Source organism: Mustela erminea, chromosome X, assembly GCF_009829155.1.
Source record: "Mustela erminea isolate mMusErm1 chromosome X, mMusErm1.Pri, whole genome shotgun sequence".
Taxonomy (NCBI): domain Eukaryota; kingdom Metazoa; phylum Chordata; class Mammalia; order Carnivora; family Mustelidae; genus Mustela; species Mustela erminea.
Genome location: NC_045635.1, coordinates 65,967,855 through 65,981,971, shown reverse-complemented (window position 1 = coordinate 65,981,971; position 14,117 = coordinate 65,967,855). Strand labels below are relative to the sequence as shown.

At 35.9% G+C, this 14,117-nt stretch overlaps 1 protein-coding gene across 1 annotated transcript; it reads right to left on the bottom strand.

Annotated features, from left to right (window-relative positions):
- Positions 1–1,495: 1,495 nt before the first annotated feature.
- LOC116582288 (putative P2Y purinoceptor 10) lies at positions 1,496–2,581 on the bottom strand. Its single transcript, XM_032329706.1, is given in 1 exon segment — positions 1,496–2,581. A coding segment is annotated over 1 exon segment (1,044 nt). The 5' UTR covers positions 2,540–2,581.
- Positions 2,582–14,117: the final 11,536 nt, after the last annotated feature.

The window sequence follows — 14,117 nt, the reverse complement described above, 5'->3', positions numbered from 1 at the left end:
TTCTCTTCCTTCAGTTGTGGGGTTTGTTTTTTCAGTCTTCAGGTCACTTTCTGGGGTATTTCTATTGATTTGATAGTTGTCTAGCTGTGTTTGTGAGACAAGACATGCCTAGGGTCCTCCCACTCTGCTGCTATCTTCCAATGCCAAGAAGCACTTTCCTCTCTTTCCTAAATTATTTTTAATTCGAGTGTAGTTCACACACAATGTTTCATTACATTCATGTGTACAACATAGTGTTTTAACAAGTTTATACATTAGGTTATACTCTATTTTTCTCAACACTGTAACAAATGTTATTATCTGTTTCTGTTCTAATAGGCAATTGCTACTACTACAAAAAAAAATCACACAGATAAAACAGTTTGTGAGTTTCCAACCTTATAAAGATAAGACAGTAAGTCTTTATAATTTTATAAACCTGAGTACTGCTTTATAAAATACCATTTTAATGAAAACCAACATATGAAATTTTCAGTTTTGAATTTTTCAATGGTAGTGATTTGTATTACAAAATTATTTCACCACAAATATTTTTTAAAAATTGCAATTTCTCATTATGCATTTATAATAATATTCAATCCACCAATATTCCCCTTATATATGTCTTTACTTGTGAGAAATTAGATCTAACTGAAAACTACATATGTATGATACTTTATTAACTCATTATTTAAAATATATCAAGCAAAGTTGTGATATATTTGAATGTATATAGAGGAATTAATGTAGAAATATCATTGTACAATTGATTTTAATACAAATATTAAAAATTCTCTGAATGAGTACCAATATATAAAAGTAAGCATAATATAACACACTCTCTGAGACTTTCAAACAAAGAGCTTTCATTACAAAGCTTAAAACTCTGAAGTTTATGACATATGTTAGAACACTATTGTCTTCTATGGGTAAGGTGTATGTGCTGTGTGTGAATATGATACTTTGAGATATTTGGGATGAATTGAATTGTTTGTTTCCCCAAGGGGACAAAAGGAAATGCTCATAGATATTCCAAGTTATACTCATATTAATTCCCACAACTCATATGAATATTAAAAACTTTCCTCTTTAGTTTACTTTACTCAGGTAGTATAAATTTTCTAAATAAAGGTAGGATCATATTACTCTCCTATACATTTTTGAATGTTTGGATAATTCACTTAGGTCTACTTATTTTCAATTACCTTTTTTTCTTGCAGGAAGAAAGTGAAAACTTTGGACCCATTGCTGAGGAACAGGTGTCCAATTTATTCTGTTGCTTATTACTTTCTATAAAGAAAGATATTTTATTATATGCTCCATAGAACAGAATGTTTCCCTTTGGATGGAAAATACAGTCATGAATAATTCCTTCGAAAGGATCATTTTGAGGTTGAAAGGAAGGATGCCATGTATTGTTAAGGCACTCAAAACACCATTTATTTTTTAAGAAAAATCTTCAAGGTGACATGGCTAACCTGAGAGAGAACACAGATTTTTCTAACCAGTAATTTGATTACAATGTCTTTGAATCATCCAAAATTTCAAGAGAGATAGTCTGAAGATCCTCTTTCCTGTGATGAATTTCTAAAGCACTGTTTTTGCATCCCACACATGACTGAAGAACCAAACCACTGTGTTCCAAAAACCTATCATGGAACTCTGAAGTCAAAAAATAATATACAATGGGATCAAGGCAGCAATTCAGATTTGCAAGACATAGAGAAATGATGTGAAAACATAGGGCGCTTCTAATAAAGGAACAGTTTGAAAAGACATGTTGTTTCACCATCATAAAGAATGGAAAGTTGAAGTGGTAAGGAGTGAAGCACACAATGAACACCACTGCACATATAAGGACCATCCACAAAGCCTTTTATCTCTCTTTGGTATTCTGAGGGGGAGATTGGAATTCTTGTAAAGATTTTTTCATTTTCCATGTGTAATAAGTAATAATTACAACAGGTAAAAGAAAACCTCCAAGTTCAGCTACAGGTATCATTTTAATGGAGGAAGCCATGCTAATGTGTCGAAACCCTAAATCGGCAAAGCAAGATTCAGTGTTTTTGGTTAAACCAGGACTTCTCAGAATTAGAAGTGGCAAACACGCAGTCCCCACAATGATCCAGATGGCAGCACTGATGCCCACATCATACCTACACTTCCAGTTTCTGGCCCTAAAGGGCTTGAGGGGAAAGAAACATCTCTGAAGCCTGATGCACGTCAGGAAACAAATGCTTGCATACATGTTGAGATACTTCAGGTAGAAGCACAGCAGGCAAAGGGCCTTCTGGAAGGGCCAGTGGTGGCTGATGTAATAGTAAATCTGGAGGGGTAAGGACAGCACATGAGCAAGGTCAGCCACAGAGAGGTTGATCATGAAAATGATGGCTTTATTTTTCTTCCTGATGAAGTGGCACATAACCCACAAGGCTGCAATGTTGGCCAGAAGACCAGGGATGAATATGAGGACGTAAGTGGTTGCATAGAGAGAGTACTGAAATGACACCTGAAGATCAGTGTACTTTGTTCTTATACTGTTTGTGCTATTACTTCCCATCTTGAGGATGTATGTTCCTCCCTTGAGGAAAGCATTAGAATGATGATCTCTGCAGAAAATAAAGTAAAAATAGGGTCAAGGGCATGCCAGTTCATGTTTGGTTATTCAAATATCTACATGCCCTGTCAAAAAAGTATTCAAGTGTGAGCTTTTACAAATTCAAAAGGTATTTTTTATGTAACCTGAAAACATCATGGCAATCTACAAATATATAACAGCATTGTGGAGCATATTTTTAGAAATCAAAAAGGTCACTGTTTTGTCAATAACCTTAGTCAGATTTCCCCCCTTAGTAGCCAGGGGAAGTAATCAAACCTATAGAGATAAACAACAAGCAAGACCTTACTGGAAATTTCCCCAGACATACATTCTAACACTTTCCTGGGCTTCATATTTAAGTATTATAATTGTCTTCATCTGCATCTTCAAAGTTTGAGATTTAATGGGGTTTCCAATCATTGGTGCTGGAAAAGACTAAAACTGAGTTGATTTTAAATTGCAGTCTTATCAGGGATCAGGTGACTGCTGAGATGAGTCTATGAACATTTGGGAATGAAACATAAGGGCCTGGGAAGGGCTGACAGGTCATCGGGCCTTGGAAGGATGGAAGCTTGGAAAAAATGGTGCAATACAGGCAGATAAACTTTGGCTCCTTCAGAATTTGGCTGAGGGCAAAATTAGTCCTCTTTGTATGTCATGGCACTTTTCATAAAGTTTTTGTAACTTTAGAGATTTGTGTTTATTAGCAGAATTATGGTAACTTCAGACATTCACATTTATTGAGACTACCCTTGCTACTATTTCAAGCAACTACCAGAATATGTGAAACTACAAGGTATCTGGTGGTAGTTGCAGCGAAAGGGCTTTTTTTTTTTTATGGGGTGCCTGGGTGGCTCAGTGGGTTAAAGCCTCTGCCTTCCGCTCAGGTCATGATCCCAGAGTCCTGGGATCGAGCCCCGCATTGGGCTCTCTGCTCGTTGGGGAGCCTGCTTCCCCTCTCTCTCTGCCTGCCTCTCTGCCTACTTGTGATCTCTGTCTGTCAAGTAAATAAATAAAATCCTTAAAAAGAAAGGACCTATCTTTTTTGTGATACTATAATATTTATTTATTCACTATACACAGAACATGTCCCCTATAAAATGTACATGTAAATCACTAAAAATTATAATCTGATGAACATTTTCTCAATTACAGAACATACTAAATCAGCTAGGATAAGAGTTCTCTGTCTGCCTCAAAATAATCTAATTATAGTACCCAGAGTCTCCTTTATATCTATTACAAAGTTAAATACTTATTTTGGGGATTATTTCCTAATATGTGTTTGAGGAGGCAGAGTTAACAGTTTAATATGACTCTAGTATATTATAGTCAGTTTATTACAGATTAAAACATTTTTTCATTATTTGTATTAATGGGATGCAAACAAAAATACTGGATACTTTTAAGTGGTAGATAACCACAAAATTATCTTTGATAGTATTCTGGGTTTTTTAATTACATTCAGATATGAATGATGTAAAAGAGTTACAAATACACCTCAAAACAATGAGGCCATACTGTAATGATTCATTAGATTGTGCTCAGTAGACATCTATTCAATAAGTGAATTTTCTCCCCAATTACCCAGTACAATTTTTGCCCACAGTAAGGGCTCAGTAAATAAATGTTTGCTGAATATACTGACAGGACAGAGGTGAGAAGAGATGGACCCTCTTAGCTAGACGTCAAGTATTATAATGGGAACTTATCTGGGAGAGTGTAAGGAAGATGTAAACTGCACATGGCATACAAGTAAATAAACTTAGATGCCAACAAAGCAAATCATTAAGCAGAAAAACACTGGCACTGGAATAAATGGCAAGATTCGCCAATAGCAAAAATGGAACTGACTTTAAGAGATAACCAAGAAAAAGTTTATGTTGGACCATACATTTTCTCACAAAAGGGCCTATCTTTAATTCAGCTATTGAGACACAGTCAGTGAAAAATTATTAATTTTGAATTGTTACATTTTAAACAATCTTAATTGTTAGAGAGTACTTCCTTCTAGTGAGTTTAACTCTGTATCTCTGTCATTTTAACCTAGTTCTTCCTACCAATGTCAAATAAAGTTTACTCCCTGTTGCACATGAAACTCTTTAAATACCTGAAGACAGCAATCCTGTCTCTATTAAATCTTCCTTTATTCAGGTTAAACATTCACTCCTAAAATGCAGAATCTCTGTTCTTGGTTTTCTTTTGGATCAGATCAGTATAGCTTTTGGCCCCAAATTACTATAATATAGCCTATTTTAACCCTTGAAAATGACAGTTTACCCAAACATTTGATATTCTCAGGAAATATAGCATGCCTTTGAGTGTAGAAACAAAAGTATAAATGGAATTTTAGTACTCTCTTGTACTTTTTGTGCTTGCAAAGGCAGTTAGTTCATTTCACATTTATGGAATTAAAGGGAAATTGAGACACACTTAACATCAACTATTGAAAGCAATATAAAGTCTGAGACAGAGCCTGTTCAACCCAAAATACAACCAATTGGAGTTGTAAAAATTCAGTCAATACACACACAGCTTATACAGTGCCAAACCATCTATTTGATGTCTTTGCATTGACTACATGGTGCTTTCAGATAGACACTGTATTTTAGTCAAAGTTCATTGCAGTCAAACAACCAGCTCATTCAAATAAACAACTTCTTTTAATTTTTTTTTTCCACTGAGTTGACTGTTTTGCTAAAACAGCCAGTTAGTCTAGCAAACTCTAGCCAACACTATCTGTTTTTGTGGTCTGTTTGTCCACTGAACTAACTAAAACAATTGATCTTGTATTCTGTATATTCATTTTAAGTAAAAGGCCATGTGAACTTGAACCATAATTATTCTTGAAATAAAATTTAGAATAGTTAATGTACATGAACTCTTCCTTGATCATCTCTGGTTTTGTTATAATAATAAAAATCACTGAATGCGTACTTTAGATGAAGTGCTATGCTAAGTACTTTATACACACTCAACCTGTTCTTCACAGCAATCTTATGCAACAACATAACATTACCACTGTTTTACAGCTGGAGAAACTGAGGTCCCAAGAAAGGCAAGCCTCACCTCCCCTAAAAAGACTTTCTTGACCTCTCCAAATCAGAGGTCACTTCTATGGCCTCACACTATCCATAGTTTTGATCATTTTTCTAGTGAGAAAACATTTAATACACTTAACATGCTGTGGTTATTTGCCTTTGCATGGAGCCTCTTTAGTTCCTCTAAGTAGATTACAATCTCCTACATATCAAAGACTCTTAACTACTTTCTTTTCTCCACAGTAAAGTGTCTCCTAAAGTGTTTTGAACATTTTGGGGATCCACTACGTGTTTCTTGAATGAATGACTTGAATGCATGATGAGTGGATAAATCTTGGGGTGGAGGGGTGAAGTCACACTGTGAGAGAGTGTCTGGGGAATTAGAATTTAGATGTGATATTTGATTTGACCACCAGGTGTCATAAGTATACCAATGTCCAAACCTTTTAAAATATTTAACACATTTATTTAAAAAATTCCATTAAGGGAGAAGTTATACTAAAGGAGAGAAGTATCAGTAACATCCTATGTAACATCAGAAGAACAACCCTTAAAAGGGAATTTAAGAGTTTTAATTTATTTTATTTTTTAGCATCTATACTTCATTCACATCTCTGGAAACAGTTGGGCGATTAAATTCATTAGAGATCCCTAGAATATTCGAGCAGTTAAAGACAATCAAGATCTTTCGATCATGACACCTTTTATAAATGAGATACCAAGGCCCCCAAAACAGAGAGATTAAATTTTCCAAATTCACAGAGAAAATTATTTGCAAAGGATGAAACAAGATCCTCTTGCCTTCCACTACAGAGTAATTTTTACTTTTCCAGGAACTTTAAAGATGAAACCCATATTTTTGTAATTACCTAATAACAATACAAACTTTTAGAAATAAACCAATACTAGATTTTAGAACTGTAACCTTGACAGTGAACTATTAAAACAAGAGTGATTAGGTCTGTTGTTGCTTTTTTTTTTCCCCCCAAAATATCTTAGGACAAATACAGTGTGTGTGTGTGTGTGTGTGTGTGCGTGTGTGTTTGTGTGTGTATTAAGATTTTATTTATTTATTTGTCAGAGAGAGAAGGAGAGAGAGCACTAGCAGGGGGAGCGGCAGACAGAGCCAGCAGAGGGAGAAAACAGGCTACCGGTAAAGCAAGGAGCCGGATGTGGGGCTCTATCCCAGGACCCTGGGATTATGACCTGAGCTAAAGGCAGCTGCTCAACTGACTGAGCTACCCAGGTGTCCCAAATATAGCGTTTTTAAAAAGGAGAATTAATACTTTTATCCTTAATAATAAGTTTGTCTAAAAAATCTGCTTAACAGCGGTGTCTGGGTGGCTCAGTTGGTTAAGTGTCAGACTCTTGGTTTTCGTTCAGGTCATGATATCAGGGTCCTGAGATTGAACCCTCGCTGGGCTCCACACTCAGCTCCCAGAGTGTGCTTGAGATTCTTTTCCCCTCTTCACCTCCCTCTGCTTTCACCCTCTCTCTCAAATAAATAAATAAATCTTTTTAACTATCTGCTTAACAGTCCTAGATTAAGTTATTTTTTTAATTAATTTTTTATTTTTTATAAACATATATATTTATCCCCAGGGGTACAGGTCTGTTAAGTTATTTTTAAACTTTCATTATTTCTTTATATAAGGGTTATAGTTTCACATTAGAAAATAGAGATAAAGAAAAACAAAATATATACATGTCTATCATCAATATTTCCATTGTTAACATATTGGTGTATAACCTACATTTTCCCCCATGCCTATAGATCTATAAATGAATACAAGTATAGATATTTTAACCAAATTTGACTCATACACAAATACTCTTATAATTATAGTTTATTTTCAGTCGTAATCATTACAAACTTGGTATCATTAATAAATAGGCATTTATTAATAATGATTTATTAATCAATTTATTAATAAATAATCATTTTAATGGTAGTTAGAATTTCATCGGAATTATATACCATAATTTATTTAACTAGTAGACATTGAGGTAGATTCTCATTTTTCACTATTGGAAATAATGCCTTGCTAAACATTCTTGTACACCCATCTTCATACATTTGAGCAACTATTCTCTTTGAATAAATTTTTAAAAGTGGAATTGGTAGGCTTATGATCTATAACACCAAATTATCCTCAAGGAAGACATCCAAAGCTATTTGTCTTTCAAATTACAATACTAATGTTTTCTCATAATATCACAATGTCAAATCTATTTGTTTTCCAAATATACCAAATTCTTTTCAGCTGAAGGAAGAAGTATGGTGTACAGAATTTTGACTCATTATTTAAGGCCTAACTCAGTAATTACCTAGTCATAAATCAACCCAGACAGAATTTATTATTCCCATCCTAACATAGTAGTTTTGAAACTTGAGCATATCTAAGAATCATCTGGAGTGCTGTCCCATCCACGGTATCTAATTTAGTGGGTTTAGGTTAGGGCCCAGTAATTTACATTCCTAATACGTTCCAATGGATCCAGGGACCACACATTGAAAAACATTGTCCTAACACACTGTATACCAGCAAGGATTGTGTTTTATCTGAGACACCAGTATATTATCTCCTCACAAATGTTGTGAATCATTTAATTAATGCTATAGGCTTAATGTTTGAATTTTTATCTCCACCCCAGAGTCATATGTTGAAACCTAATCCTAAATGTGATGGTGTTTGGAGTGGAGCCTTTGGGAAATAACTAACTCTTTAAAGGATTAGTGCCCTTCTAAAAGAGGCCCCAGGGAGATCATTTGCCCCTTCCACCAGTGAGAAGATGGCCATCTATAAGACAGAAAGTGGACTTTCAGCAAACACCATACCTGACAACATCTTAATCTTGGACTTCTTAGTCTCCAGAACACTGAAAACTAAATATTGTTTAAGACACTCAATCTGTAGTTTTTGTTATAACAACAAAAATAGTCCAAGACAGTCAGACATTCTTTTCCACCCCGAATGAGGAAACTCATGGACAATTTTGTAGCTACATTTCATAACTGTAGTATAATTTGGCTTACTTATCTACATCCAATTTTTTCTCCTGTCTTGACTGTGTGGAAAAAAATGATAGTAAAACAAAACAGAAACAGTGACAAAAAGATTGCATTATGCTTAGGTTTTAGAAAACAATCAGGATTCCTATGTTAAAAACAAAACAAACAATTTCTAGGGGTACCTGGGTTAGGACCAGTTGGTTAAGAGTCTGACTCTTGATTTTAGCTCAGATCATGATCTCGGGGTCCTTAGATTAACCCCCACACCTGGCTCTGCACTGCGTGTGGAGACTGTTTAAGATTCTCTCCCTCTCCCTCTACCCAGATCCCTGCTGGAATCCTCTATCTCTCAAACAAAATAAAACAAAACAAAACAAAAAAATCTTCTATACTTCTCAATGCTATAATGAAAAGATGAGCTTTTAAGGTTTTGTTTTGTTTGAGAAAGCAAGATATTGGAGAAGTAGGGGACACCATATCAACTGGTCCTCTGAATTTAGGTGGGTATTTATCAAATCGTTTTGAACACTCATGAAATCAGCCTGAGATGTAAGAATATACAACTGGATCTCTACAAACAGAAAAGCTACTGCTTTTATAAAGGTTGGAAGGGTGGAGTCACGAATCTGCTAGGAGATATTGGAAGATAAACAGAATGGGGAGGAAGCCACTGTAAGCTGGCACCTGGAAAGTGACATAACACTGGAGGGCAAAATCAGAACACTTAGAAATCTGCTCCTGTAAGAGACACCCTTCCCTGAAGGGGGCTTTGGAAATGAAAAGACAGAATTCTGGGTAAGACACTGAGGTCTCAGGATACAAGGGACCACAGAGCAAAAGGAGATTCCTGAAGCAGTAGAGGGCTCAAGCATTGGAGCCAGGAAGTAGGTTATGGTCAGAGAGCGTAGGAAGAGACTCTCAACAAGGATCACGAGAAACTGTGAATTGGAAGGGTCAATATCCACTCTTTTCTTGAACAGACTAAAATATGTTGAACCACCATCTACAACAGAGCATTAACACAAAGGAGTAGTGGCCAGGAAAAGGCTTAGTGCAGAACTGGGTCTGATTCTGGAGCTTCGGGTGCACGCATGAGCCCACAGTCTAATCCTAGTTTTAAAAGCACAAAGGCAGAGATACTCCTGGGGCCCTGAAAACTCTTCCAGGAGAGTATCTGTGGGCTTGCACTGCAGAAAGCTGTGGTTTGCAGCAGCACAAGTAGAAGTGGATACTGTTTGTCTTGCAGAGTTTATTAAAGAGTGCAGACTCTGAATTATCTGCTTTGGGCCAGAGGTTTGGCTGCTGCCATTTTTGCCCTAATCCTCTGAAGAGACATGGAAAGGCCCCAGAGTGAAAAACAAAAACAAAAACAACAACAACGACAACAACAAAAAACAACCAAAAAAACCCTCAGAAATCTAGTTTTCACTAAGCCCATACCCAAGATAGGGGGTGGGACAACTCTGAACAGACAGGATTCCCTGAGAAACGGAGCAAAAGGCCCCTTCCCCAGAAGGGAGTCTGGAAGAAAAGGTGGATGACAATCCTTTGGATCCTATAAGATTGCAAAATCCCAGCACAAGGGGAAAATTGTATATTGAGCTCCAGGTGGGTCCTCACAACTTACATATTTTTCAAATATAATTTTCCTTTCCTTTTCTTTCTTTTTCTGTTTTTTTTTCTTTTCTTATGCCATTTTCCACTGCTGTATTCCTTATATCTTATCCTCATTTTCACTAGATGTCTATTATACCAACTCATTATTTCATAGGTCCTTTTTTAAAAAAAAATTATTTTTTTCAGCATAACAGTATTCATTGTTTTTGCACCACACCCAGTGCTCCATTCAACCCATGCCCTCTCTAATACCCACCACCTGGCTCCCCGAATCTCCCAACCCCCACCCCTTCAGAGTCCATAGTCTCTCATGGTTCACCTCCCCTTCCAATTTCCCTCAACTCCCTTCTCCTCTCCATCTCCCCTTGTCCTCCATGCTATTTTTTATGCTCCACAAATAAGTGAAACCATATGATAATTCACCCTCTCTGCTTGACTTATTTCACTCACCATAATCTCTTCCAGTCCCGTCCATGTTGTTACAAAAGCTGGGTATTCATCCTTTCTGATGGAGGCATAATACTCCATCGTGTATATTGACTACATCTTCTTTATCCATTCATCCATTGAAGGGCATCTTGGTTCTTTCCACAGTTTGGCGACCGTGGCCATTGCTGCTATAAAAATTGGGGTACATATGGCCCTTCTTTTCATTGCATCTGCATCTTTGGGGTAAATACAGTACAGACAAAACATTGATATCCAGGATCTATAAAGAACTCCTCAAACTCAACACACACAAAACAATCATATAAAAAAATGGGCAAAAGATATGAACAGACACTTCTCCAATGAAGACATACAAATGGCTATCAGACACATGAAAAAATGTTCATCATCACTAGCTATCAGGGAGATTCAAATTAAAACCACATTGAGATACTACCTTACACCAGTTAGAATGGCCAAAATTTGCAAGACAGGAAACAACATGTGTTGGAGAGGATGTGGAGAAAGGGGAACCCTCCTATACTGCTGGTGGGACTGCAAGTTGGTGCAGCCACTTTGGAAAACAGTGTGGAGATGCCTCAAGAAATTAAAAATAGAACTTCCCTATGACCCTGCAATTGCACTCATAGGTCCTTTTTAACTTATATTTTACCACACCTATATTTTTTATAAGTACATGCTTTATTTTAACCCATTTTTCACTCTATTCAGTTTTACCTTTTTATGTAAACAAGTTTTACTTTCCTAATAATTTTGGGATATAGTGTCCTCTAACACACAGACCAAAATACACCCAGGAACAACTGAAACATAGCCCTCCTTTCCTTCCCATTTTTACATTTTATTTATTTTCTATTATATAGGTTTATATAATGTGTATTATTTTATTTATTATTAAAATGTTTATTATTTTAAATATTTTAAAATAAAAATGTTCAATATTTATTATTAAAAATTAAAAATAATATACATACATGTATTATTTTTTAAACAAATTTAAAATTTTATTCTTATATTTCATTTGGCTTTGTTTTTTTGGTGGTGGCATCTAACCATGCCAGAGTTTGCTAGGGTGCATCAAACTTGGGTGTAGTCGATATTTTGGACTCTGTCCATTTGTTCAACCATCCATTGACAGAATGACTAAAAGGAGGAACTCCCAACAAAGAAAAGAACCAGAGACAATGTCTTCTGCCACAGAACTAATGGATAGGGATATAAGCAAGATGCCAGAGATAGACTTCAGGATAGCAATCACGAAGTCAATAGCTAGGCTTGAAAAAAGCTTTAGTGACAATATATAATCTCTAAGGGCAGAAATGAGTTCTAGTCAGACTGAACTTAAAAATGCTATGAATGAGATGCAGTCTAAACTGGATAATCTAAAATCCAGGGTAAATGAGGGAGAAGAATGAATTAGTGACCTAGAAGATAAGATGATAGTAAAGAAGAGAAGATGATAGAAAAGAAAAGAAGAAGAAAAGATGATAAAAAAGAAGTCTCCCTGAAGGAGACAGGGATAGACAGCTACTGACACTTGAAAATAGACTTGGAGAAATCAAAGATTCAGTGAAATGCTCCAATGTCAGAATTACTGGGATCTCCAAGGTGGTAGAAAGAGAGAGAGAACAGAAGGCATATTTGAAAAAAATCATACCTAAGAACTTCCCTAATCTGGAGAAGGAAATAAGCATTCAAGTCCAAGAAGCAGAGAGGACCCCTTCCAAAATCAATAAAAATAGATCAACATCCCAACATGTAATAGTGAAGCTTGCAGATCTCAGAGCCAAGGAAACCATCCTGAGAACAGGTAGGGAGAAGAGTTTTCTTACCTGCAGAGGGAGAAACATCACAATAACATCAGACTTGTCCACAGGGACCTGGCAAACCATAAAGGGCTGGCAGGACATATTTAGGGTAATGAATGGAAAGAATACTTTACCCAGCAAGACTGTCATTCAGAATGGAAGGAGAGATAAAAAGCTTTCAGGACAGGCAGAAACTGAAAGAATATGTGACCACCAAACCAGCTCTGCAAGAAATATTAAGAGGAATTCTGTAAATGAAGAGAAACCCCAAGATTCACGTAGACAAGAAAGAAACAGAAAACCTACAGAAACAGAGAACTTACAGGCAATATAATGGCAATAAACTGATACCTTTCAATAGCTACTATGAATGTAAATAGGCTAAATGCTCCCATGAAAAGAAGGTTTCATACTGGATAAAGAAGGAGGACTCATCCATATGCTGTCTACAAGAGACACATTTTGAACCTCAAGACACCTCCATATTGAAAGTAACGGGATAGAGAATGATTTACCATGCTAGTGAACCTCAAAAGAAAGCTGGGGTAGCAATGGTCATATCAGATAAATTAGATTTTAAAACAAAAACTGTAGTAAGAGATGTAGAGAGAGACTATATCATCATTAAAGGGTCTATCCATGAAGAAAATCTAACAATTGTAAATATCTATGCCCCCCAAAATGGGAGCAACTAATTATATAAACCAATTAATAAACAAAATAAAGAAATATATAGATGATAGTACATTAATAATAGGAGACCCCAACACTCCACTCACAGCAACGGACAGATCATCTAAGCAGAGGATCAACAAAGAAACAAGGGCCTTGAATGAAACATTGGACCAGATGGACTTCGTAGCTATATAGAGAACATTCCATCCTAAAACAATAGAATACTCATTTTTCTCGAGTGCACATGGAACTTTCTCCAGAATAGACCACATGCTGAGTTACAAATCAGGTCTCAACTAATACCAAAAGATTGAGATTATCCCCTGCATATTTTCAGACCACAGTGCTTTGAAACTGGAACTCAACCACAAAAAGAAATTTAGAGCTCAAACAGTTGGAAGTTAAAGAGCATCTTGCTAAAGAATGAATGGGTCAACCAGGAAATTAAAGAACTTAAACAATTCATGGAAACTAGTGAGAATGAAAACACATCAGTCCAAAACTTACGGGATAGTGCAAAGGTAGTCTTAAGAGGGAAATATATGATCATCTAAGCCTCTATCAAAAAATTAGGGAAAAAAAAAACTGAATGCACAAGCTAACATTACACTTTAAGGACCTGGAGAAAGAACAGCAAATAAAACTAAACCAAGTGAGAGAAGAGAAATAATAAAGATTAGAGGAGAGATCAGTGACATAGAAACCAGAAAAAGAGTAGAACCTAACAACAAAACTAGAAACTGGTTCTTTGAAAGAATTAAATAAGATCAACAAACCACTGGCCAGACTTATCCAAAAGAAAAAGGAAAGGACCCAAATAAATAAAATCATGAATGAAAGGGAAGAGATCACAGCTAACACCAAACAAATAGAAACAATTGTCAGAAATTATTACCAGCAACTATAGGCCAAAAATTAAGCAATCTATAAGAAAT